The 25,399-nt window shown below is 38.8% G+C and overlaps 2 protein-coding genes across 4 annotated transcripts in view; one reads left to right on the forward strand and one right to left on the reverse strand.

Moving 5' to 3' along the window:
• LOC580450 (G-protein coupled receptor GRL101) overlaps positions 1 to 13,395 on the forward strand; it is a 37,037-nt gene extending 23,642 nt beyond the window's left edge. The window contains exons 7-14 of one of the 3 annotated variants that reach the window (XM_030982301.1): positions 2,136 to 2,207; positions 2,962 to 3,033; positions 5,423 to 5,494; positions 6,193 to 6,264; positions 8,718 to 8,789; positions 9,736 to 9,807; positions 10,613 to 10,684; positions 12,126 to 13,395. In XM_030982301.1, the coding sequence (XP_030838161.1) occupies positions 2,136 to 2,207; positions 2,962 to 3,033; positions 5,423 to 5,494; positions 6,193 to 6,264; positions 8,718 to 8,789; positions 9,736 to 9,807; positions 10,613 to 10,684; positions 12,126 to 12,798 (1,177 nt within the window). In that variant the 3' untranslated portion in view covers positions 12,799 to 13,395. Of the gene's footprint in view, positions 1 to 2,135; positions 2,208 to 2,961; positions 3,034 to 4,081; positions 4,154 to 5,422; positions 5,495 to 6,192; positions 6,265 to 8,717; positions 8,790 to 9,735; positions 9,808 to 10,612; positions 10,685 to 12,125 lie in introns of all 3 variants that reach the window. The other 2 variants (XM_030982300.1, XM_030982302.1) reach the window with 2 other exon arrangements.
• A 5,740-nt stretch (positions 13,396 to 19,135) lies between these two features.
• LOC115922504 (serine-rich adhesin for platelets-like) lies at positions 19,136 to 25,150 on the reverse strand. Its single transcript, XM_030981459.1, has one exon. It carries the CDS (start codon positions 25,148 to 25,150, stop codon positions 19,136 to 19,138), a length of 6,015 nt encoding a protein of 2,004 aa, XP_030837319.1.
• Positions 25,151 to 25,399: the final 249 nt, after the last annotated feature.

Genomic DNA, 25,399 nt, shown 5'->3' on the forward strand with positions numbered 1-25,399 from the left:
CGTCCTTTTATTTATTTATTTATTTTTTTGGTTTTGTTTGTGCTATCCTGACAAACCTGCTCGTGGTAAATTACGAAGGTTTCTCGGGGGGGGGGGGATTCCCTTATGTCTCTCAAAAGCGGCTTTTTGTGATACCTCAATTTTATCTCGAAATAGACAAAAAACGGCGGCCAAAATGCATTCAATATTATTCACATGCTAACGAGCTTTATTTTCGAATTTTGAAATAAATACTGAAATTAATGGGCTGAAAGATTAATAAAATGTGCATACAGTGTATGTTAAGCAATAATATATTGTGTTTACTTATAAATTCTAAAACGTGTATATGTTTACAGAAAACAACATAATCACTGATCGAGGTTAGATACAGATTTAAGCGAAAGTCCATCATTGTGGTGCGTTCACTGCGTTAATCCGTAACAAAGGTTGAGAGACGTTGGATCTCCTCAGCCTGTGACTTGTTCTTGAATTCAGCATTATCAATCGGGCCTCCTGTTCATCCAAGCGTTTATGTAACAAAAGAAAGCTTTTTGGTCTCATTTTGAAAACGTTCAAACTTTCATTCATGACTCTCTGGGTGACGTCATCGCTCTGTGCTGAAGACGCCATATTGGATGATATGAACTTATGACCAATGATGACGGTGCAAGTAAACAATACCATGTAGGAAATGTAGATTATGAAAATAGCTCACTTAAGGTTGCTTCTCCTATCACGGACAGGCATTTCCTCGCCAAGTGTCATAGAGGCACTTGGCAACATAGATCACAGACAGTTCACAGACACATGCTATAAAAATTCAATACAACAGAGAAATAACATACTCACAGGGAACTCCTGAAAAGACTTATATTGGGATATTGTTCTGAGTTCTGATGATAAAAATATGTCATGAGGTTTGATTCCCGTGAGCAAATTGCATTCATTATGTAGTTCCTCGAAAGAGAATAGACCGTCCTGAGTTATAAATGTTTGTCAAATTGTAATTTTCATAATTTTGTGCTGGGACAATTAGGAAAGTTATCCGCAACTAAATCACAGTGTCATTGCCGATTCACCCAAATTATAAAGTCTATTCCTTTAGTGATTACAACTTTCAAAAATTCATAACTTTTTTGTGTCCGATCTCTTTCAAACTTTCACCAGAAAACTTTCGAATGTTTTTGCTTTCCTTTAGAGTATTTTGCTATCAAGGTTGGAAGTCATGTTACTGGAATAAATGATGCGATATAATGAAGACCTGTGACATCTTCCATTAATACTCATGGAACATAGAAGAGGCAACGCTATCACTATTTCATTTAACTTTAGTAATTTAATCAGACAAAGGTGATAACCATTTCCGTGCATTTGAATTACATGTACATTTGCCTCTCTCCACCCAGGTGAGGAAAGATTTAGCTTGTGATTGAATGTTACAGCGGATTAAAGGCCGGGTTTTGCACAATGCATCACCAACTGATTGACACGCTCGTGATGATGCTTGGGTACAGGAACCATAGCGTATTAAGAGAGAAAGTTGTGACACGCGCACACATACACGATTAAAGGTCAACTCATGGAGCTTCAAATTGTTCCCCCCCCCCCCATAGAAATTGTTTATGGGAGAGACCTATATATCGGGAGCTCTATAAAACTATCTCTGTGTGTATTGTTATTTTATTTATTGCAATTCGGAAATGAAAACCTGCTTTCAGCCATGGCTGTTTTTCATCTAGTCCGTTTACAAAAGAAGACAACATTACAAAAGAATTATAATAATTATAAATTCTTTAATAAAAATTACAAAAAGTAAAACACACTTTCAATACGCTATGGACCAAACTACCGATTGCATGCTTTTCTGAATGACCAAGATGTTTACGATTATCGTTTGGTTAAGAGTTAGTTTGGTGGTGGGACTCGGGTATAGCACTGCAGCTAATTTAACCATTTTAGGGTTAAGGATATCGTTTTACGATACCGTCATATAGCTATAGCTTCGCCGACATCCCATTTTAACACGTGTCAAAATCAAAATTAAAATGTGTTTCAATGAAATGTCCGCGAACTTGTCCTTCTTTTGTGAATCGACGCCCTTGTTTTTTTTTACACCTTATACACTTTATTATTTTCATTTCTCTTATGTGCAGAGACCTGTCAGGGAACAAGATTTCCGCTTTATCTAGAGGATCCTTCCAAGGCATGCCAAGACTTCAGAACTTGTAAGTGAGAATTAGTTTAAACTAATCCAAAGCATTATTCTACATTCATCACTCTCCAACTAGGTGCGATAAATGGGTACCCAGTAGGAATAGATTCCTTGAATGCTCGAGGGTCTTATCATGGTTGGTCAGCTGAAGGCGGGTCATCAGGGCCCTTATGAATCACAATAATTATAAACACTGATTACACCCCCCAAATATCGTTATTATTAATTTCACTTTATTTTGTTTACTCATTTATCAATATATCACCAAGTAAGCCCATTCAACTAAGGTTGGTTTTCCATGGGTCCCTGAAAATACATCAATACTCTGATTATACATTTGAAGAAAAAAGAAAGCAATCAAATTAGCATTAATACTGTAAATTAATATTACATATTTTAGATGCATTCAATGAAATTGTATACGAGATTTAAACAAAAATTATCAATTATGAAGCCGGAAATGATGAGCAAAAAGAAATATTTATTGGTGTTTTTATACGATTGTTGATTTTTTGTAATACTGGTGTTATAGGTAGTTAGGTAATTTGGGATGTGTGGCCATGCTTTTCAGAGCGCCTCAAGTCTTTAAAACCACTGGAAATGCCCAGTTCATGTGGGTTAACAATACCTTACACCAAGAAAATAACTTTTCTTTGAAAACGGATGACCTTCTCGAGATTGTTCTGGTTACCAAGGATATCTCTTGGTAACCATTCAAATTAAGTTCAGATTTATTTCATTGTTCGTCTTTTATCCGAATATATTAGGTATCTGCATGATAATATGTTGATATTTATTGAGAATGGCGCGTTTATTGGTCTTCCTGAGTTACGACGATTGTGAGTGATAAGTTCCATAAACGTGGCATGATCATATTTTAGTTAGTCCTTTATTGTGCAACAAGGAAAATGGTGGAAGCATGTTATAGATGTGTAATTTTGGTATGAATATAATTTGATTCAATTAGATTCATATCATTTATTTTAATTCATAAAGATTTAAAAAATCTTGTAGTTAGTTTATTATTTCAAAACAAATCAGTTAAAAAATCTATTTTTAGAACTTCATATATTTTTCATCTTAGAAAGATTCTTTTGAAGTACATATCAATCGTAGTACATGTTCTTGTCATTCTATGAGCTATCACGACAATTGCAATTCGATTTTTATTTCATCGTTGATTTTAAATTGCATAGTGCCTTTTAATTTCTCCTTATATATTATTTTTCTCTTTGTCCTGATTTAGATTTGCTGCATATCATACGTTTATATCTGTGTAAAATAGTGGAATATCATAATTTCCCTTCCTCTTTTCTGCTCATGTTTTACATCCATATTGTTACCAATTTATTTTGAATGGTGACGATAATAATGTAGACATTTTATTTCATTCTCTATGGATTTATGATGCCACCGGCGGCCTATTCAACTCGAAGAGAAAAATGCACATATTGGATGCGAAATGTTCCGCGGAGATTCAAAATATATACTGCACACCGTGCCGAAATCATCAGCTCAGGGACAGTACTAAGAAAGAAAATATCAAAGATCATTAGAAATCATGTTTTAAACATTTTATTTCATCATTTCTGGTCCAGAAAACTACCGACGGTGTCGCCATTTGAAAACCGGATCCTTCTTGAGCATAAGATCCTCTCTTTTTTATTTCAACACTTTTATCTTCACATTTCCATCATTGATTATGATTAGCAAAATTTAAAATTAGCCAAAAATTCCCACCTTCTTCTCGGGAATCCAATAGATATATAAGAGTACCTCGTGTTAGAAAATCCCTCTAATGCACCTAGAGAAGTACGTTGTGGCATTGGATAGGAATGCATGCGTAAACAATTTTTCCTGACATTTGATTATTATTTTCACATCCAGATATCTCCACAGTAATAAGATCAGTGTGGTGCACAGAGATTATTTTAGCGACTTGAAAAATCTTGTTTGGTTGTAAGTAATTCTTTAGATTTTTATTTCATTTTTTCTCATTGCCTCTTTGTTAGGTCATTCTTTTAACCCTAGTAATATTGTAGAATTGTGACAAATTGTTTGTGCCTATTCTCATTAATATATAGCAAAGAAGTGATAAATAAAATCATGTTTACATCCCGATGCACACGAGGCGTTATTTTCATGACGCAGGGTTGCGTCAGCGACTGGCATAGTCTTTGCCGCAGCATGTGAAAACGATATCATATATAAAATGACTACGAAGTGACCAGTGTTAACATTTAGTTGAGTTATCCTACTGGTGCCTTTGTAGTCTCGCCTTATTAGCGCAATTACGGACTTTTAGATTTGCACGTCGACAAAGTGGACTGCTACGTGTGAAGTCCTATTAAGGCACTGGCAGTGCCTTAATAGGACGTTACATTGCCTTAAAAGGATGTCACGCGTAGCAGTCCACTATGTCGACATGCAAATCTAAAAGTCCCTATAGTATCGCGCAATCAGATGGACGCCTCGTGTGCAAGAGGTGACACTTTCAATTAATTAGAGCATGTTTGCTTTGAAACGAAGCAAGGGGATCAATGGTGATTCTAACCTACTTTAATTTTTGCAATTTTTTCTTGGTTATGTTCTTGTATGTGCAATTCTTATACATGTATTTTCATGACAATATTTATTTTCCTTTGTATCATGTAAATTTGTTTGCGGTATTTGGTGGATTTGTATGAGTAGGGGTAATGGTTTCACTTTTACCAGTTTATATCACATTGAATTACACGTATTTGCTTCACATGACTATATTTCATATATCAATATATATTTCTCCAGTTATTTTCCAATGCATTATGATGTATTGTGTTTTATTGTATTTATTAAAATTCATTGATGTACATCAATATTCTGTTTATAAACATATAAATCAATTTACAATGCAATGTAACAAATCAATATTCTGTTTCGACTCGGAAACATATAATTATATAAATCAATTTACAATTTAATGTTACAAATCAACATTCTGTTTGTAAACATAAATACATTATAAATCAATTTACAATGCAGTGTTTATAGCAAAGCAGAAGGAAAATTATATCCAGCAGAAACACTCTTTTTGTAATAACATATGCATATAGTCCCCCGATATTTTTCCCAGATATTTTTTGTATTCAGTTTGCTCTAAAGATTGTTTTCCTCCTTAACGTATATGTATATCTTTCTAATTAAATAATATCCTTTGATGATACATATCACAATGATTTTGATTTACAGAGACCTCGGTCATAATAAGTTAGAATCAATAAGTTCGGGGACATTCCAGGATCTCGGAAATATAACGGACTTGTAAGTATAGTTTGATATGAACAAGTTTTATTCCAATATTTTCCACGCCGTCTTAAAATTTCATTATTAAGAAGCAAAATTGATGTGCATTATCTATAAACTTATTTTTTGGTTTAAATCATCATTATAAGTTTGCTCATATTTTTGTTTAATTAGATTATCAAAAAGTGTTTGTCGTAAATCTAACCAATTTCAAGTCGTTTACTGAAGTTCAAAAAAAAAAAAAAAATCTGAATCACGTCCTTCCAAAAACATACTTTCGAAGCCAAGAAATCTCATTCAATTGTTCAAAATGCTTTTATAATTTAAAGGCTAATGATAAGCGTTTGTCCCCTTCTAATAGCCACTCAATAGACTGAGCTGAGTGAAAGTGATAAGTACAGTGATCTTTTTAATTCAATATGTTGAATCCACTCATTTATTATGCAATTTACAATATTATGTTCTTCCGTTAGACTGTCACACCTCTGCCTCTATATCGTTGTTTCGTTTTCTCGCTTTTCTTTCTCGCCTCTCCCTCTCCTCCCTCTATTTCTCTCTATCTTTATATTTCTCTCCTTCATAATAATTGACTATGATATAGATTTGTATATTTATTTTTTATTTTTTATTTTAATGAATACCATTTTAGTTCATTTCAATTCAACTTCCATTTTTCCCATTTGTATTCTTTATGTACATTTAATTCTTTTTTTAAGGATACTTCGGAATAACTCTATCAGCATGATTGAGACTGGGGCATTCAGTGGACTCGACAAAATCACCGGCATGTAAGTCATTTTGAATCTAACCCGCATCTTTATGCATCACCCTCATCTTTCTTCCAAAATGAAAATAAAAATGTCAGTCGTAAAATCGACGACAACGTTACCGCGAAAATGTAATGGACGTCTTAGAAAGGTATATATGTCCTCACGGCTAATAATAGTTCTAATCAGCGCTCAAAATACACGGGGGCGGTGGGCGATTCGCCCCCGTGAGCTACATAATCTCCCCCGTCAGGTTGCTCACGGGGGCGATTGCAAAATTAAAAATCGCCCCCGTGGAATTATAAAATAAAGATTATCTGTTCTGTTATAACTTTAACACAATATTGAGTTTCAATTTTTAAACCTTAAACCAATGAAATAGAACTTAGATTAGCGTGCAATATTTACCGTTCTATGAGTAGGCCTATTATTACTGATTCAGCTCGCAGTGCAGTGCCGCCATCAGCAGTGGTTATAGGCCTACTGCGCCGTTAGTAACGGCACGTGTGCACGCTGCCGCGCCATGTCTGCTGGAGCTGGAGGCAATCGCGCAAGGGCAGAAACCCCGGCCCCCCCACTCAGTGTTATTTAGGGTACGCATTATGCTTGTTCCCTCTTTTTGAAAGCACCCCCTATCTGAGGGCTGCCAACATTTCCGAACCCCTCTTTCGCGGGCTTTTCGCGGGCTTTTCCTGCCTCGGAGACCCCCTTATTCATGAAAAATGCTCAATGTACTCACCTAAATTCGGAATAATTTCTCAGGAGTCCAAAAAAAACACCCCCTTTTTTAAGAAATCTCCGGGTGAAATGTTAAAACACCCCTTTTTTTTTACAATTCTCGGGCCGGACTTTGTCGCACGAAAAGTACCCCTTTACCGGACATTTTGGTAACACGCATAACCCCTCCTCCCCCCCCCCCCCCTCCCCCGGCCCCCTTGGGCTGCCAAGTGAAAATGTGATGTTGAAAATGTGATGTGCATAGAAAAACGTAGATGCCAGGAAAACAATACGGGGGTTCAAAATAGCAACAACAACAAAAATCGCCTCGCCGCTATGCGGCTCGTGGACGATGCTTCGCATGTAAGTAGATGCCAGGAAAACATCACTTACGGGGGTCCAAAATCAGGGGCGAACCAGCCGGCGGCAAGAGGTGGGGGGGGGGGGGCCAAATCTTGAGAAAATATTTAGCGGCGAATCAGCCAGCCGGCGATCGGCGAATGAGCGGGGGGGGGGGGGGGTCTGGATAAATGCACATATATTTGTTTAGGGGGTTCCAGTTTTTTGCGCCGACTCAGCCGGCCGGTGAATATTAAAGCGAGAGGGGGGATGCTGGACAGGAGGACCACTAATCTATTATATTTTTTTCAGGGGGGGGGGGGAGGTAAAGCGCCGTTTTAGCATGACTTTCTTTTTAACTCTTACTTTCACCTATCTCAGGTGAACGTTTATGAAAGTGGGGGGGGGGGGCTAAAGTATTTACGATCAGGTAGAGGGTAGCGAGCGTAAATTGGTGTGTGGGTGGGGGGGTTCAGGGGTTTTAGGCATTTAATTACGGTCAGAGAAGCACAAATATTTTGATGCCGCATTTGTGTCACTGGCAGGTCAGGGGGGGGGGGCGTTTTTTATTTAATTTTGTAAGGTAAAATTTACGTCACTATCCTATTTTTTTTTACCGGTTTGGGAGGCTAGGGGGGCGGTAGAATCGGACCGTGGATCCGCGCCTGTCCAAAATAGCACACACACAAAATCGCCTCGCCGCTACGCGGCTCAGTAAAGAAATAATGTAAAGGTTGCTCCGAATAATGAGGAGGAAATTACGTGCAGAACGAGAAAAAATCGAGAGAATGTCATCACGGGATGAAAGTCAGGAACAGCTATGTAGCTTGTAAATTTGTAAGAGGGAAAATGCTGATTAAAGTGATAATGATGAAATAGCAAATAATTGAGGAGTATCATATGTACCAATTCAATGGATATTTGTATAACAAAGAGCCCCCGTCAGTACTAAAAGAGCCCCCGTGAGAAGGCTCACGGGGGCTCTTTTTTTTGGGGGGGGGGGGGAAAGAGCCCCCGTGGACAAAAAATTAATTTGAGCCCTGGTTCTAATAGACTAATGAGTCTAGTTTGGGCAATGTGGTATCTCCCTCAAGGCCAGTCAATATTATATAAGTATCACACTCAAAGCCATCCAATATGAGTAACCTGCTCAGAAAAGTTCATAACATTTAATGAGACATTTTTTCCCCTCGATATATCAATGTTTATACATATAAACGAATATTTAGAAACTTATTGTATGTATGTAGGTAGATTGTAAAATACATATTAAATCTTTCAGTTTACTATTCATTTATACATATATATATACATTATACTCCTAATTATTATGTTTTGTTAGTTACTTCATTTATTTCTTTTTAGCTGAATGATGTTGATATATGGTATAACCAGTCTTTTTTTTTTCTTAATGACAGATCTTTTACGGACAACAAGCTAACCGAACTCCGTAAAGGAATGCTCGATGGACTTTCTAGTGTGGAATGGATGTATGTTTACAATATTTTTTAATCTCAAGCTCATTGCAAATTTTCCCCCAATATATATGAGCTTTACCATCTCTTCCTTTATCCCTAAATTCCATTTACTTCAGACTCTTTTCTTCAACCTTGAAAGCAATCAGCGTATGTCCATGTATATGCGTTTATATTGAAGGGATATGTATGGTGAAATCTCAAAACTTGTAAAAAGGCCAAAAAGGTGTTTAAACAAAAATCAGAATTGAAAACTTTCATGAAATTGGGTGAATTAAACAACGCCAGTTGCAAAATTCAAATTTGAAAAGACATTATTTTGACTGTAATTTGTCTCATAATGAATATTGTGCCAACAGGCGTTGTTTAATTCACCCAATTCTTTGTGTACAAAATGAGGGAGTCCATTTTCACTCATAGAGAGAAAACCTTTTCATCTGAAATTTAGCACATTCTTTCATACACTCATCTTCCTGCTACACATACATTGAGGGGGGGGGGGGCTTGCAGATTCCTGATTTTAAGTTACAATAGAATTTCTGCACAATTATTGGCAGTGAAGACAGAGAGTAGAATAGCCTACCCAGGACAGAATCGGGAAAATATACTCCCGCATAATCCAGCAAAATCTTAAACCTATATTTCTGAAATACACAGAAGGAAGACAAATCTTACTTGTGAGAGAATATTCTGACTCAGCTTGTACCCCTAACCTGGATCCGACCCTGTCGATGACGGACCAATTATCTTTAAATAGATTTTATTTTAATCATATCCAACATTGTAAACATCATTATCGGTATAAATAGTATTAGTAACTATCAGTATGGTATTTGGTATTATTTAATTATGATATTATTACTATCATTTTTAGTAGTAGTAGTAGTATATGTATATTATTGGTATTATTTTTTATGTTGTTGTTGACATTGTTGTCTTTTATTATTTTTTTCTTCTTCAGATCATTCCGACGTAACCCATTGTCGTATATCGAGCCTGGCACTTTTGACAACACGAATAAAATCCAATACTTGTAAGTAAAAAGCGAAAGACCGCGACAAATACTGAACTTACCTCATAATGCACGGTTGTGAATTTGTTGGCTGTTTTTTTACGGGAAGAGCTTTCCTGATACCAAGTCCCTGTTTCATAAAACTTGTTATCAATAACAAACGCTAATTTTTCATGATGAATCTGCTCGCAGCCAATCAAATGCAACGATTTCAGTAGCTTATGATAGTCATTAAAACTTGTTATTGATAACAGGTTTAATGAAACAGGTGAGTGTGTGTGTGTGTGTTTGGATATTTACAGACGTGTATCAATCAGATATGATTATTAACGTCTGGGGACCAACCTCTAACGTCACCATACGAAATACGTGACTCAGTTTCGAACCTGCGTCCTCGGCTGAATCAGTTTGTAACTTCCATTATGAGCTGGATTACAGGCGCACGCCACATCGCCCCGTCCTTGGCCCCGTCTTATAAGAGTCGCAAGTCCTCAAATCAATCGCAAGTTTAAAGTCTTCTATCTCTTATGTAAATCGTTGCGATTGATATCAATTGCAAATAAGTTGTAATTAATCAGTTTATAAGACGGGGCCATGAATTCGAAAGAAAATGATCATGATAATTAAGCTCACCACCACTTTTTCCTGATACTCGAACTCAACCTCCTCATTAATATTGTTCCATACATGATTTATGTACTTTTAAAAAGCCACAAACGAATAAAAAGAAAAAAACTGACGAATATTCAGTCTCAATTGCATAAATCTCGTATTATTTGTCTATTATTTTTGTTTTTGTTTTTTAAATCTATTTTGATACTTCTAGGCTGTTGGTGGAGGTTCAGCTTAACCATCTTGAACCAGACATGTTCAGGGGAATCGAGAGTATCCAATACCTGTAAGTTATATCTTATTCTTAACCTTTTATTTGCTTTTAGCACCGTTTTACACCGTCGCTGGCATGCCAAAAGTGCTGGTAGGAACAAAAATTATTGGCACTAACATACTGTGCTATCAAAGGAATGATTCCACTTCCCATTACAGTCAATCCTGCTTTAGAGACCTCCTCTCTATACGGACTACACTTTCTGTTTCCCTCGAATAATGTTTCTCATTGAAACAATGTGACTTAAAGAACGTGTATGGAAAGACCACCTGCCTATACCCCGCCCCCCCCCCCCCCCCACTCCGGGGTCGGAATGACCCCATGCGTGTTACCAAAATATCCGGTAAAGGGGTACTTTTCGTGCGACAAAGTCCGGCCCGAGAATTGTAAAAAAAGGGGTGTATTAACTTTTCGCCCGGAGATTTCTTTAAAAAGGGGATGATTTTTCTTTTTTTCTCTCGTCTCTTTGGACTCCTGAGAAATTATTCCGAATTTAGGGGGGTACATTGAGAATTTTTCATGATTTAGGGGGGTCTCCAAGGCAGGAAAAGCCCGCAAAAAGCCCGCGAAAGGGGGTTCGGAAATGTTGGCAGTCCTCAGATAGGGGGTGCTTTCAAAAAGAGGAAACGAGCATATGCGTACCCTAAATAACACTGAGTGGGGGGGGGGGGGGGCTATACTAACCACTTTTCTTCTGTTTGTTGAACAGTCTTTCTACACAGCTATGTCTGTGTGAAATGCGTACTAATCTTTGAAGATCTTTGTTCATTATGGGACAACAGTAGGCCTTCATGCGACTCAGGTTTCATGACCGCATCGTGTTGCAAAATGTCCTTTTCGTAACAAATCGGACGTATTGACTTACAGGACTTCTGATGGCAAAAGGCTCGTATTCGTTGCTTTACACACTGCTAAGTCACACGCATATGCTCTAATAACACGTGCCTTCATGTAGGTCACCTATTATGCTCCAATAAACATGCATACCGACCTACGCGTGCTCTAGATCACGTATGTAAAGTCTTGAACAATTACGTGCAAGGATAATTCAGTTTTCTTTTCTCTCTTTTTCAATACTCAGTAACGCTTTTTATCCTAATATTTCACGAAGGATTCTTTAGGTTGAAGAATTTACTTGATATTTTAATTAGATTGGTGTTATTGGTATCCGATATATATATACAGACACTACGTACCTTCTGCCGGTTGTGTGCGAGACGTCATTTCTATTGCCTTACTAATTGCGCTATTAAGTAGCGTATACGTTATTAATTCAGTGCAATGTTTGCACTATTCATCTGCATTCGTTTTAGTATGTCACTCTAACATGGTGCTTCAAATACTGCACCACTCGTTCACGCAGTCCTACTTCAGCAAAATAACGACCCGTGTACAGCGGGCATGCGAATTAATTCGTAGGTAACAAGTTGAACCGTTTTTGTTTAATCCCCAGCTCGACGGATGACTACCGTCTCTGCTGTCTCTTTGACAGTGCCGATCAATGCTCACAAGCTTCGATGTCCTCGCTAGACTCCTGCACCAGACTCATGCCTAACAACGTCCTGCGAATCGCCATGTGGGTACTCGGGTTCGGTGCCCTCTTCGGCAACACCATGGTTATTTTCATCCGATGCCGCAAGAAGCGATCGAACACGAGGAATCATGCGCAAGTTTTTTTCATCTCGAACTTAGCCATCGCTGATTGGTTCATGGGTATTTTCATGATCATTATAGCATCAGCTGATACCTATTACGGGGAATACTACTTCCTCAAAGCGCCGCACTGGAGAAGCTCTGGTCTCTGCAGGTTTGCAGGTGCCCTTGCCATCCTATCAAGTGAGAGCTCTGTGTTCTTTTTGACGATCATCACCGTCGATCGATTCCTGAGTGTCGTGTTTCCCGTTCAGCAGATTCAAATTCCACTCCGAGTCGGCGCGCGTTTGTGTCGGCATCACATGGGTCATCACTATCATCATCAGCCTGGGGCCCGTGGTGATTGGCTCATTCGTGCCTGGGTTCTACGGGCTATCCGACGTCTGCATCGGTCTGCCCCTGAGCGTAGATTCAACAGGGACGGGAACTCTAGTCTTCGATTACACCCTAGCCATACCTGTCTTTACGCCTAACAATGACGGGAGCCTCCAGCCATCTTGGATTTATTCCATAGTACTTTTCTTGGGTATCAACCTCATCTGCTTCTTATTCATCCTCATCTGTTACATCATCATTTTCGTCCAGGTGAGAAAGTCAGCAAACAGCATCGGGAAGGACCGCAAAACGGGATCCCCGCACGACCAGGAGGTGAGGATTGCCTTCAAGATGGCCATCATCGTCGGCACCGATTTCTTGTGCTGGATGCCAGTCATCATCATGGGGATTCTCTCCCAGGCCAGGCTGGTCGAGCTCCCCGTCTCGCTCTACGCCTGGTCGGCCGTCTTCATCTTGCCCATCAACGCTACCCTGAATCCCTATCTCTACACACTCACGGAGTTTATCGGTCAGAAGAAAAAGATGGCTAATGGGAGTCAGAAGTCGATGAATACTAACAGTACAATGGCTACAAGCAGACGAAACCATGACGACACCAGATTATAGTACTTTTTCGCATGGTTTAGAACACAGTTTAATCTCGTGTTGGCTAAATAGATTTAAGAAAATGAGTTGTCCGATCGTAATCTTGAATATATAATTATGATCATTAACACAAGTCTCTCTCAAAAAAAGAAAACAACTCACAAAAGCACACACACACGCGCGCCCATACACCTTTTTATCCATGAAGCATAAAATAATATCTGATCATCAGTAGAGGTGTGGTCTAGTGGATACGTCGTCGGACTGACGATCACATGATTCGCGGTTCGACTCCTGCCCCAGTACCAATGTCCTTTGTCAATACATTCATCTATATTTGACACTCTGTTGTTAAATGGGTACCGGTAGGAAGCAATTCCGAAAGCAGTGGAAGCTTCGGAGCCAACTTCAAAGCCAAGTGAAATGTTACAATACCATTGTTACGCTTTAGAACTCACGAATGCGTTTGAATAAATTACAAGAGCTTCGCCTCCTTTCTTTCACCTCCCTGGCCTAACAGAGCCGGGGTTATATTGGAGCACCTTACGTGGTAGATAATTTACGTGCGCCATATAACACGCGAGAGAGTAATCTGTGTCTAGATATAACTCGTCCGAAGACTGAGTCAGGGAAACGGACATTAATGTATAGAGGTGCACAAAATATGGAACTCACTCACTGAATACATTCAGAAGTCTTCTAGTACTGGCATTTTCAAATCTAAACTGGCAAAGAACAACAAAGTATAGTCGGTAAAAGCAAACATATATGGAGAGAATCGTTGCTATATATTATTTTCTATGTGTTTACTCCACAATCAATATAACTGAAATGATAGTATTTTGGTTTAATTAAATCATGTGAACATGTTCTGCAATTTTAAAGAGCATTTGGTTATTTTGGATTGTATATATCAATGATGAGACAAATTGCTAAATAATCAATAGATGCCCCCCTCCATATTTGTTTTGTTACAGACAGTGATAGTGGGATAGAAAGGTACACTAAATTATATACATGTACATATATATTTTTACTAATATTTTACTAATTTTTACTACCCTTATATAGGTTTAAAATATAATTGAATTATCAGTTTTTTTTTTGCCTAAATACAGCTTGACAATACAATGCTATTTTATTGTATTAAAAAATCTTCTAATATTTAGAAAACCTGTATTTAATTTATATCCATTTTTTAAATAAATCTAAATAAATTTAACTTTGTTAACTGTATTTTCACTATGTTTTATCATATTTATGTCGTGGTTAAAATTCCTTGATATTTCTTTACAATAATGTTTTTAAACCAACTTAGACAATTTTTATATTTATGCATACGTAATTACATGCATACGAATTCATATAATTTATCTCTACTCGGTGTGGAATTCTACTATTTCGTTATTCTTTTTTTTTTATTGATATATGTTTTTGTTCTTATATGTTTACTTTGTATTTTTATTGTATAAGCACGGCCCAATGTAACAGCTTAACAGCTGACATATAGGCTTTTACCAAATCAAATCAAATCAAATATTAAATGTTATTTCCAAGTGGTGTATAGAGATTACTCAAGTACTAGACAATTTCAGTTGATATTAGATCACTGAAACTACTTCGTCAGTAAAAGGATAAGGTGTATAACCTGATGCACTCTTTTATTAGTGTAATAATCCACTTTTTCAGAAGTCATATTAGGGATTACGTTGTTTAGAGTTGAAGAAGTCAATTAGCCATTTCTATAACCAAATGTATGCATATGCCTTTATGAAGCGCCTCGATACGGTTATTCTAATCACTAGTTTCGAATAAAATGTATCTCAATAGTCGGAATGCAAACTTAGTCTTGTCCTACCTAGCAACACGAAATATATGCTATTTGCATTCTGTCTAATGAACTACGATTATTCGTATCTGGTGCATTGAATCGAGGCATGTGATAAATTTGGTTACATTATGAAAATGGCATATTGAAATTATTGTGGAATCCCTTGCACAGTAGTGGTTTGAATTACATTTATGAGGGTGGATTCCACTGCTTTTGGCGTAGATTTTTTTCCTTAAAACGAAATGCTGCCGTATACGACTCCTCAGTCAAATTTTACTAAGATATAGAAAATATATTGTATATTATATAATTAGGTCTTGATATTTCAATGAACAAAGTTATTTCACATGGTATGTTTGTTTTAAAAAAACTATTTGCACCGGAGCATTGCAATACAAAATTTTAAAGGAATGTTCATTTGCTGCATTATGCTTTTAGACTTATGATACTGCTACTCAGGCGCGTACACAGGGGGGGGGGGGGGGGGGGGTTAACCCCCCCCCCTTTGGTAATTTTTTGTTGTGTAAACCCCCCCCCCCCTAAATTTCTCTAAAACCCCCCCCCTTTTGTTTTGTTTTTGTTTTTAATATAAAAAAAAAAAAAAAAAAAAAAAAAAAATATTACCCCATGGTTGACCTAAAAAAGCTGACCTTACCCCCACCCCCCCCCCCCCCCCCCCCGCTTATTCAGCGGTTGGCTGAGTCGTTGCGAAATTTTCGGCCCGATTTATAAATGTTAACCCCCCCCCCCCCCCCCCCCCCCCCTTGAAAAAATCCTGCGTACGCGCCTGCTGCTACTCATTACACATGCATTCGAATGCTCAAAATCAATATTTTATATTTCTATTTCAAGAAATGTCAAAACATTGCAATATTTTATTGTGAGTTACTAATCATTGAAAGGAGTCAAATAGCTTTTCGTCCATTTTCTGATTTTACATATTCTGAAAATGCCATCCGGGGAAAATGTGTCTGCTCCATAATAAATAAGTAAATATTGCGCAATAGTACATTTCAGCAATATTCGCTCAGAGCAATCGAGCTATAATAAATGAAAGTTTCTCCATGAGATTGGCGTTTACAATGTTCAAAAGCTAAGCGATATTCGTCAGATTTTCTCCATTGTTGCTTTTTTGCTTATCTGATTTTTCAACTTCCACTGAATCGAGGCAAACTTATTATTGTATGAAGTTTAATCCTTATCAAAGATAAAGTTGATTTCTGGGAAAGTTTTTGGCAAAAAAAAGTTTGACAAAAGAGCGGGCCCCCACCCCTGGCAAAAAAAGATGGCAAGCACCAATTTACCTTTTTCTTTTTTTGCTCAAGGGAGGGGGGGGGTGTTGAGTTAAAATACAAAAAATTAAAACAATATTATTTTTAGTGCTCGTTTTTTCTTGTTGTGCTTGTATATAATGTATGTTCTGTAAATAAAGGAAAATATTTAGTAAATTTGATGATAGAAATGGCAATTTACACCAAAATGAATGTGATTAATTATAAATTTTGCAATTTCGCTGCTGTTATCTGTGTAAGAAATTCGATTTTATTTGTACATGCTTTTTATGAATTTCTTTATTAAAAAATAATTATTTAAATATATTTAATTATGTGTAATATCATTATGACTGTGCTATTTGTAAACTGCATAAGAAATAAATAGAAGTAAAATCATAAATATCTAATCTTTTCATCGGCACCAAATTTGTTTGACTGTACATTTCTGACAGCTTTTTGGCGAATGAGTGGGAAACAAGCGAGGCTTTTTGTCAGAGCGTTTTTTCATGTGTGTAATTGACGCTTTGTCTGATAGAGAAACAGTGAATTCTGAAAAGACTGTTCCCATTGTACCTTGAGTCTGTGCTCATAGGACAATCTCGACTCGTACTCATGAAAGTGGAACTACTTTTCATCTGTGCGGATTTCCATATCATATAAATCATCTGACTTTCCCGTAGTCTACAGATAAACCTTAAAACACAGGGAACACTGGTTCACATTGTGGATATTCATACATACCTTATCAATTCTGCATCCACCTCTCTCTTCTTCATTTATGTTAATGCTCTTCCTTATACCCCCTCTCTCTCATTTATTCATCTGTAACCTCCTTTCCCATATGTGTAAATGCTCTTTCTTAGTTTATTCGCTTGTTCACGCGCTACATCTGTGTTCTATGAATTTTCTTGAAGAATTTCAAACTAGTAACTTTGTAAAAGCGTATACCACCTACAGTGGGTAAAACTTTTAGTAGTAAAGAATTTCCTTTGTGTTATGATAAAACATTTTATAGTGGACAAAAACAAGATGCTCAACGAAATGACTGAAATCACTGCATTTGATCATCAAAATAAAATTCGTTATAAAATTACTTTTCATCATACCGATGATAGCTCAGTTAAGGGACGCACAAAACATAAAAGACACAACACTCGGCTCTGGCGTACGGGCATAACTTTCGTCGGCAAAAGAGGGGGGGGGGGGGTCGGCGCTCACGTATGTTGCCATAATATAAGAGGTCACGGTTGCCCGTAAATGTTTCGGTTAAAAAATAAAAATCAATCTTTCAAAATTCGCAAGGGGCTCTTCCTGAAAACCACCTCCCCGTCTCACAAATGTAGGTCTGCACATTTGGACATGCATGATACATGTATGTTCGTTTTGTACAATACGTCGAAAAAAATAGGCAAGCACATCCATCGAAAGTATTCCACTTATGTTAATGTTTATTACCTAATAAATTATTTACACTGCTTATACGGTATATGTTTTAAATATACATATTTATTGAGAAATATGTGTCTTTCAAGAGACATTGATTCGAAAGAGTTTATCAAATCTCTACAATTATTCATTATTGAAGTTGTTTGAATTATAAAATTTAAGGAACGCATATACAACGCCATAACGTCCGCAACAACAAATATGTCTATTACACTCCATAATTTCAAAGACAACTGATATTGTATCTCATTTTTCGTTCATAATCCGGGATAATTACTGCAAAAATAAAGAAACGTGTTTACAATACACTAATAATCTCGCTAGTACGTTATATTTACCCTTTGAAAATAAGTAATTTTACTGCATAATATGGATTTGAATATTCAAAATCTGAATGAACATCACCACAAAGACTTTAGAGAAATCAACTCGAGGTCAATTTTGATGTCCCATTTTTTATCCCCCATATATTGTTTTCTTCTTTGGATTACACAATACGCCACTGTAATGTTCAAACGTTTTAGTCGGTCACGGGAAAGGCTTTTGATATTACCTCTCGTTGATTTTGCGAAAGTATTTTCGATTGTGTTAATTTTCATTAATCTATCTATCATAAATGTATGACAGAATGACGAAAACTGACACTCATTTAAAAAAATAGTTGTAAACTATTTAAATGAATTAGACTTGAAGGATATTTCAGTGGAAAAATAAATCAAATCAAATAAATCAATCAAATCAAAAGAAAGAAGGAACTAGAGATACCTGTATATGCTGAATGAATTTGGAAAGAAAAACACATTATTAAGAATTTTTTTTTACCCCCCTCTCCTAAGTTTATGGAATATTTTGATTCATTCAACATAACCGATAACATTACATTATATCATTCTAATATTCAGCTGATGGTTTGTTACTAATGCTTTTCATGCATAAACAAAATATTACGCTACATTCATTTCAAAACATACAATTGAAACGTGATAAAGGATAAAGGAAATGTATAAATATAAAAATTAGGGAACAAAAAAAAATCATTGACAAAATAATTAAGGTAAATAAACCATTATCGGTAATCAAGGGAAAACCAGGGGGTGCAGGGAGTACCGAACCTCCACCACCCCATAACAGAACGAGGACCGGAGCCACCTGCCCGGTACCGTTAGAGATACAATAATTATTGTTCTAGAATCGGTCCCCTGAAGCTTTTGTGGAAAGGGTATTGGTGTTGTAGGCCCTATTTCACCGATTAATGCTAATAGCCCTTATAAGTGGTTTTCTGGAGTTTATAGCATAAACATATACTTTTTCTCATAAACCTACTTTAATTAATTGAATTCACAAAGTAGTAGCTCGCCTAAGTATTAGTTCGGCTCTACGCTTTCCCTTGCCAATTTCGGCCATGAATAGGTTTAGCTTTCCGCGGATTCTGTCACCTATAGACTGAGGATAGAAATCTAATGACTCTTGTAAGCCTTCGAAAGACCATTCTTCGATAAGATCTTGTAAAACTTCATTCAGACTCGTGTTATCTTCACTTGGAGAAGAATCGCGGGCAGAAACTAGGTTAGGAAAGGCGTCATCAATGAAGTAATCGTCTTCCAGGTCAACAAGCATTTCATCTAAAGCTGAAACGGTTCCTTTCTTTGACTTTCCCCTTCTACCCTTTGGGGTGCTTGACGATGAACCTTTTGATTTCCTCTTTTTTCTCTTTGAGTTCAGATTACGCAAGACATAGCCGAGAAGAGAGACGCCAGAGTTGGATCTAGGGGTGTGCGGAGAATCTGAACTGTAGTCTGGAGATCCTGAATCTCTGTCGCTTTCTGTAACCGATGAGTCAGATAATACACGAGGGCTCTGATCGTGAACAGAGGTGTCGAGATAAAAGTTCTCTGCAACGTCATCTAACATGCTCAGAACTGTCCTCGTTCTTTCTGATCGAGAGATGACTGGAGCAGCAAGTAAGTCACCTGGATGATCCGACTTTTCTGCACAAGAAGAACAAGGAGAATTTTGAGGTTTGGTTTCTCTAGTTTTCCTTATCAGCGAAGGTTGTCTTTTACTGAGAAACTTTTGATGTTCGGAGACTGTCCCATCCGATGAACACTCGCGCATGGTGTGTTTCTGATCAGCTGCCCAACTGCGATCTCCATATGTCTTTTCGCTCTCCTCTGAACCTTGTGATTCGGAACTACTCTTCTTCGTTGGTGTAAGTCTGTTCAACGATTTCAGCTTTTGATGCTTTTGTCCATCATATTCTTCATGTTTGAATGACGAGTTATCGACCTGCCTTCGACAATTCTTTCCTACTATCACCTTATTGAGTACTTGTGTGTCTGCTGTGCGTAAAGCTTTAGTCTCTGTTTTTAAAGACTTTGTTTCAGAGATATGGTTAACCTCTTCGAGAACTTGCATGGACATTTCGTTCACTCTTACGTCTTGGTGTTTCTTCGTCATAGTTTCATGGTCAAGGATGGCAAGTGCATTCTGGTTATCTTCCGCTGCCAGCCGCGATTGAGTATCTTTATCTCTCGATCGCACACGGTGTGAATGATGTTTATTCCGACTCCTCGGAGACATCTTGACATTTATCATTATTTTGTTTTTCACGATATTATCACCCGCGTTCTTTTTATCAGACATAATTTGTTCCTCATCTTTTGCATCAATTGCATTAACAAAGGCTGTGTTTACCCAGATACCCCGATCTGAAATTCGGCAAGAAACGTCGGTCCTTCCTGTGCCTTGACTCTCCGATTCAACAGTCACCTTCCTGCTTCCCGAAGACACACTTCCATTTGAAAATGAGGAGCTCGGTCGTGATACCATGGATGAATTGCAATCCATACTGCACGAAGATTCTCCAGAATACGACCCGTGGGGATTGTCAGCACTCTTTTTTCTGGGTAGGACATGTCGCCGACCGGGAGAGTTTCGTGAAAACGTTGCAACCTGCCTCGACTGATGCGTTTCTGACATTTGCACAGTTTGACCTCTATCTGTGGCGGTCTCCTTTGTTGATTTCTCTTTTGAATGGTTTCCCAAACCTGCTCGTTTCTCCGACGTTTCATTGCCCGTTTCTCGATTGCATTCGAATTTGTGTGTCTTTGCATTGCTGTTTTCGTTTGGCCATTCTAATGACCCATTGACTTGTGAATGTACTTTTCTTTTCTCGGCCAATATGTCATCTTCCCTACCATCTGTTTGCTGAACGATTGCATCTTCCCTTCTGTCTGTTTGATGAACAGGAACAGCATGGTATGATTCAGATGTGCGATCAAAGAGATGACCATTCTCTTTACCTGAAGAAGACTCCTTGCGTTCATTCAACTTCGATTCTCCATCCAGATTTAAACAACTTGAGCTTTTCGACGAGTTGTTTTCAATCGTGCGAGCAGAATCACATGAGCTCTGACTGCTAACCAACGCTGGACTACAAGTCAGCTGACTGCTCCGTTTGGCTACCAGGGACCTCTCCTCCGTATAGGAACTGAAATCATCCATGATGGAATTAGCTAGGGTCTTGACGTGCATTAGTTGTTCTCGGATATAACTGAAGCCAGAGAAAGGAATATCAGAGAGACTAAGGACCGATGAACTGGTTGAACTGTATTCATCTTCTTGCATGTCGCTGGCATCCATACTTTCTTCCTCTTGCTCCTTAGATTGAGAAATGTTCGGTAATAATACATCACTCTCATTTTGTGTTACAGCGCCGTCATGTATGTCGATTTCATCTGTTCTAGTCTGCGTTGCTAAATCGACAATTATAGATTCATGTCCACTACTTTTCTCGCCCAACTTCTCTTGTTTACACGAATTCGGCCTCAGGTCTTTAAACACATTATCAGTATCAGTATTACTGATTGTACGCAATTCTAACCCAATTGTCGGTTTCGAGTCTTTGTCAATATTCTCATTACTGTTATTATAACTGTCAGAAGTGCTGACTGTGTGCGAATCTTCTGATTTAGGGGATGGAATTAGAGGTTTCTCATCGTCCACATTACTATGGTGAATATCAGCGATTATTCCTGCACAGGCGGCTGCTATTTCCCGCATTTGCTCTTCGTCTGGGGAACTAGCAGACTCGGAAACTACCTTGATTTCATCTTCACTTTCCAAGAGATAAGCATCTGGTATCTGAAGGGAACTGAAAAGCTCTTCATCTTCAGGTGAAATCGGCGGAACGGGAGGTGTTGAGTTAATTTCACCTTTGGTCCCAGCGACGGTAGCTTGAAAGATTTCTCTCATATCCATAAGCTGTTGTCTCATGAACGTGATGCTTGATAGCGGAATGTCACTCAGACTACAAGCAGATACAGCATCCTCGTCAAGTTGGCTATCCCTTTCAGAAGACATCGAATGAGTGGAAAGTGCGTTTGCAACGACTTCCTCTACAACAGGTGATGCTGACAGTCTAAAATGGTAATCTTCATCCGACTTTTGGTCAGGCAAGACTTCATACTCTTTTCCCAAAACTGCTGATGTTACTGCAGAAGTTACGATTCTCGAAGCATGGATGTGTAAGCCCATTTCATCTCTTTTCACCAATCCAGGCATCCCTTCATCTTGAGACCTATCGATGCCATCCTCGTCGTACTGTGTACTCTTATCATTTCTTTTCACATTCTTCACGTCAAAGGTTTCACGGATGTAAGTCCAGGCTGTCCAAGAAACACAAGTCACGACGCTCCACCACTGACTAATTGTTTCAACTGCAATCGTGGATACATGTGACGCCGTGGTGATAAATTCAATCAACTTGCATGGTTGGGTTTTCTTGTCCCTTTTGTCTACGTTTGCTATCACGCTCATTTCGAGTAAGGGGTGGTGACCCGACTCTGGCAGGCTGGATGGTCTCCTGATACTGGTGTCATCATCATCTTCTGCAAGGCATGGAAAGAAAGCTCGTTCCAGACAAAGAAAGAATGGCTCTTCCTCTTCGTCTCTAACGGTACATTTGCATGACTGTTGCGATTCATAATCGCCAAATCGTCTACCGTCCGCAGATTTGGAGTGAGCATACCTCCCGTGGCTGTAGCGCGGTGGCGAGATCCAATGCATATGAGTTGGCTTATCCCTGTCTTCCTCTGCAATTCCTGGAAACAGGGCTTTCTCCATCTGAAATGATAAATCTTGCTCCTCCGTCAACCTGGCGATGGCGACATTGACTAAAATCTCGGTGAAAGCTCTGGCTACTGCATTCAATGTGACAAAATGGGCTATATCATGTGCAATGTTAGCTAAAGTAAACTCATCGGTTTCCATCACAGATTCAATTTCTATATCCCCGCTTGATTTTAAAGATGGAGGCTCTGTCACAATCGTGGGCAGGTGTTCAGATTCTACAGACGAAACCGACGCGTCATTCGTGATTGAAATATCTTCAAAAACCATTTCATGCATGTTTATGTCGACCATAAACAAACGGTCTGCACATTCATCCGATGATGGTTTGCCATCATATGAAGCTAATGATTCACTGCTGCTTTTCATGGAAGTTGGTTGTTGTACTGTACTTGTTTCTTGTATTATTTCGTCTTCTGTTTCCAATGCAGCTATGGCGTTACTTTCCTCGTCTTCTACATCTGTGTTAATGTCATCACTTGATTCTTCGTTCTCGTCTTCTGTTAGCACTGGCAAGTATCCACTCTGCACGTTTTCTCTCAACGGCACTTCCTGTACTTTAATCGTATCTATTATGTTGTCTGGTAGTTCTTCTATTGGTTCTTCAAGACTCTCCTCTTCTGTAGGAGATTCGCTAGGTGGGATATGTTCATCTGAGGACGATGTCAGAGTGTCACTATCTTCGAAATCAGTCGGTGACGGGTCACTTCTGAGTAATGCCTCTGTGATGTTGATGTTACTTAGATGCACAGGGACATCATCTGCTAAGTCTGTAGTTGATTGTTCTTCTGTTCTGAGCACCGCAGGGAGATCTAGATGATCTATGCCGGACCTCTTGGAAGATGACGTGCCGCTCCCTGATGCTGTGCTTAAACTGGAAGACAATGTAGGAACATCAGAAGATGGCATCTCGACGTTCTCACTTAATTCTTCATTTTCACTAGAGGTGCTGACCATACTCGTGGAGGAAACACTCATTACAGTAGAAGGCAACACCACATCTTCTTCTGATGTTCCTGATATCATCTCTGAACTGAAAACACTGCTTTGTAACTCGCTTCTTAGCTCGCTGGAATGGGCGGTGTCAACATCTAGTTCCTCTGGCGACGTTAGAACACTCCCACTATTTTCAGTACTAGTAGATGAAGACAAACTTTGTAAGTCACTGGAAGTGATTTTTGAATCATTTGTTTCAACTATATATTTCTTCTCCGACATATCGTCAACACTCAACGTAATAGGTGAACTTCTGGTGGAAGGTTCAACCAATAATTCAGATGTATCAGTAATAACAGTGATACTGGAAACGATGTCCACCTTTGTTTCGTCGCTTCCGCTAACCTGACGAGGTGAACCACTACCAATAGTATCGGATGCATCAGTCTTGCTCCGACTGTCAGATTGAGGGGTTGAAACCTGGAGATCAGGTGATAATAGATCACTGAAATCATCTTGTGAGGTAGACACAGCCTTCTGCAGCATTTTCTTCACGTCATTCCCGGCGCCCGACTTCCATCTATAGTTTCCAAGCCCCATCTTAGGGCCGGGCATCTTACTGGTCATGCTCGGCTTTAGAGTTCCTGTTTGGCCGTCGGACGAGAAGTCGGACATGCCATCATCCGGCGGATCCATCCTGAGCATTTTCTTCACGTCATTCTCGGCGCCCGACTTCAATCTATAGTTTCCAAGCCCCATCTTAGGGCCGGGCATCTTACTGGTCATGCTCGGCTTTAGAGCTCCTGTTTGGCTGTCGGACGAGAAGTCGGACATGCCATCATCCGGCGGATCCATCCTGAGCATTTTCTTCACGTCATTCTCGGCGCCCGACTTCAATCTATAGTTTCCAAGCCCCATCTTAGGGCCGGGCATCTTACTGGTCATGCTCGGCTTTAGAGCTCCTGTTTGGCTGTCGGACGAGAAGTCGGACATGCCATCATCCGGCGGATCCATCCTGAGCATTTTCTTCACGTCATTCTCGGCGCCCGACTTCAATCTATAGTTTCCAAGCCCCATCTTAGGGCCGGGCATCTTACTGGTCATGCTCGGCTTTAGAGTTCCTGTTTGGCCGTCGGATGAGATGTCGGACATGCCATCATCCGGCGGATCCATCCTGAGTGATTTAAATGTCTTTGTCAGCTTTTTCTTGCGGTTGTCGATTTTCTTCACTTGCCTGTAATCAAAGACCGAACTTGATGTGGACTCTTCTATTGTATCATCTGACATAATCTCTGAAGAGAGAGTATCTTCTGATGAAAATTCTCTCTCCTCCTCTGGTGTTTTGGGACGCTTTCGCAGACTGGAACGATCCACCACCGACCTATCTGTTTCAGGGGAGATTGATAGGGGGAAGAATTGATTTTTTAAAGGCAAAAGACAGAGCAGACTCGGGAAAGAGATCTAATTCAGTCGCCAGTCCTTTCGTTGTAAAAAGTACAAAGTACAAACATGCATTTCTTTTATCCAACCACGTGA

Source organism: Strongylocentrotus purpuratus, unplaced genomic scaffold (assembly GCF_000002235.5).
Source record: "Strongylocentrotus purpuratus isolate Spur 01 unplaced genomic scaffold, Spur_5.0 spur5_scaffold_12, whole genome shotgun sequence".
Lineage (NCBI taxonomy): Eukaryota > Metazoa > Echinodermata > Echinoidea > Camarodonta > Strongylocentrotidae > Strongylocentrotus > Strongylocentrotus purpuratus.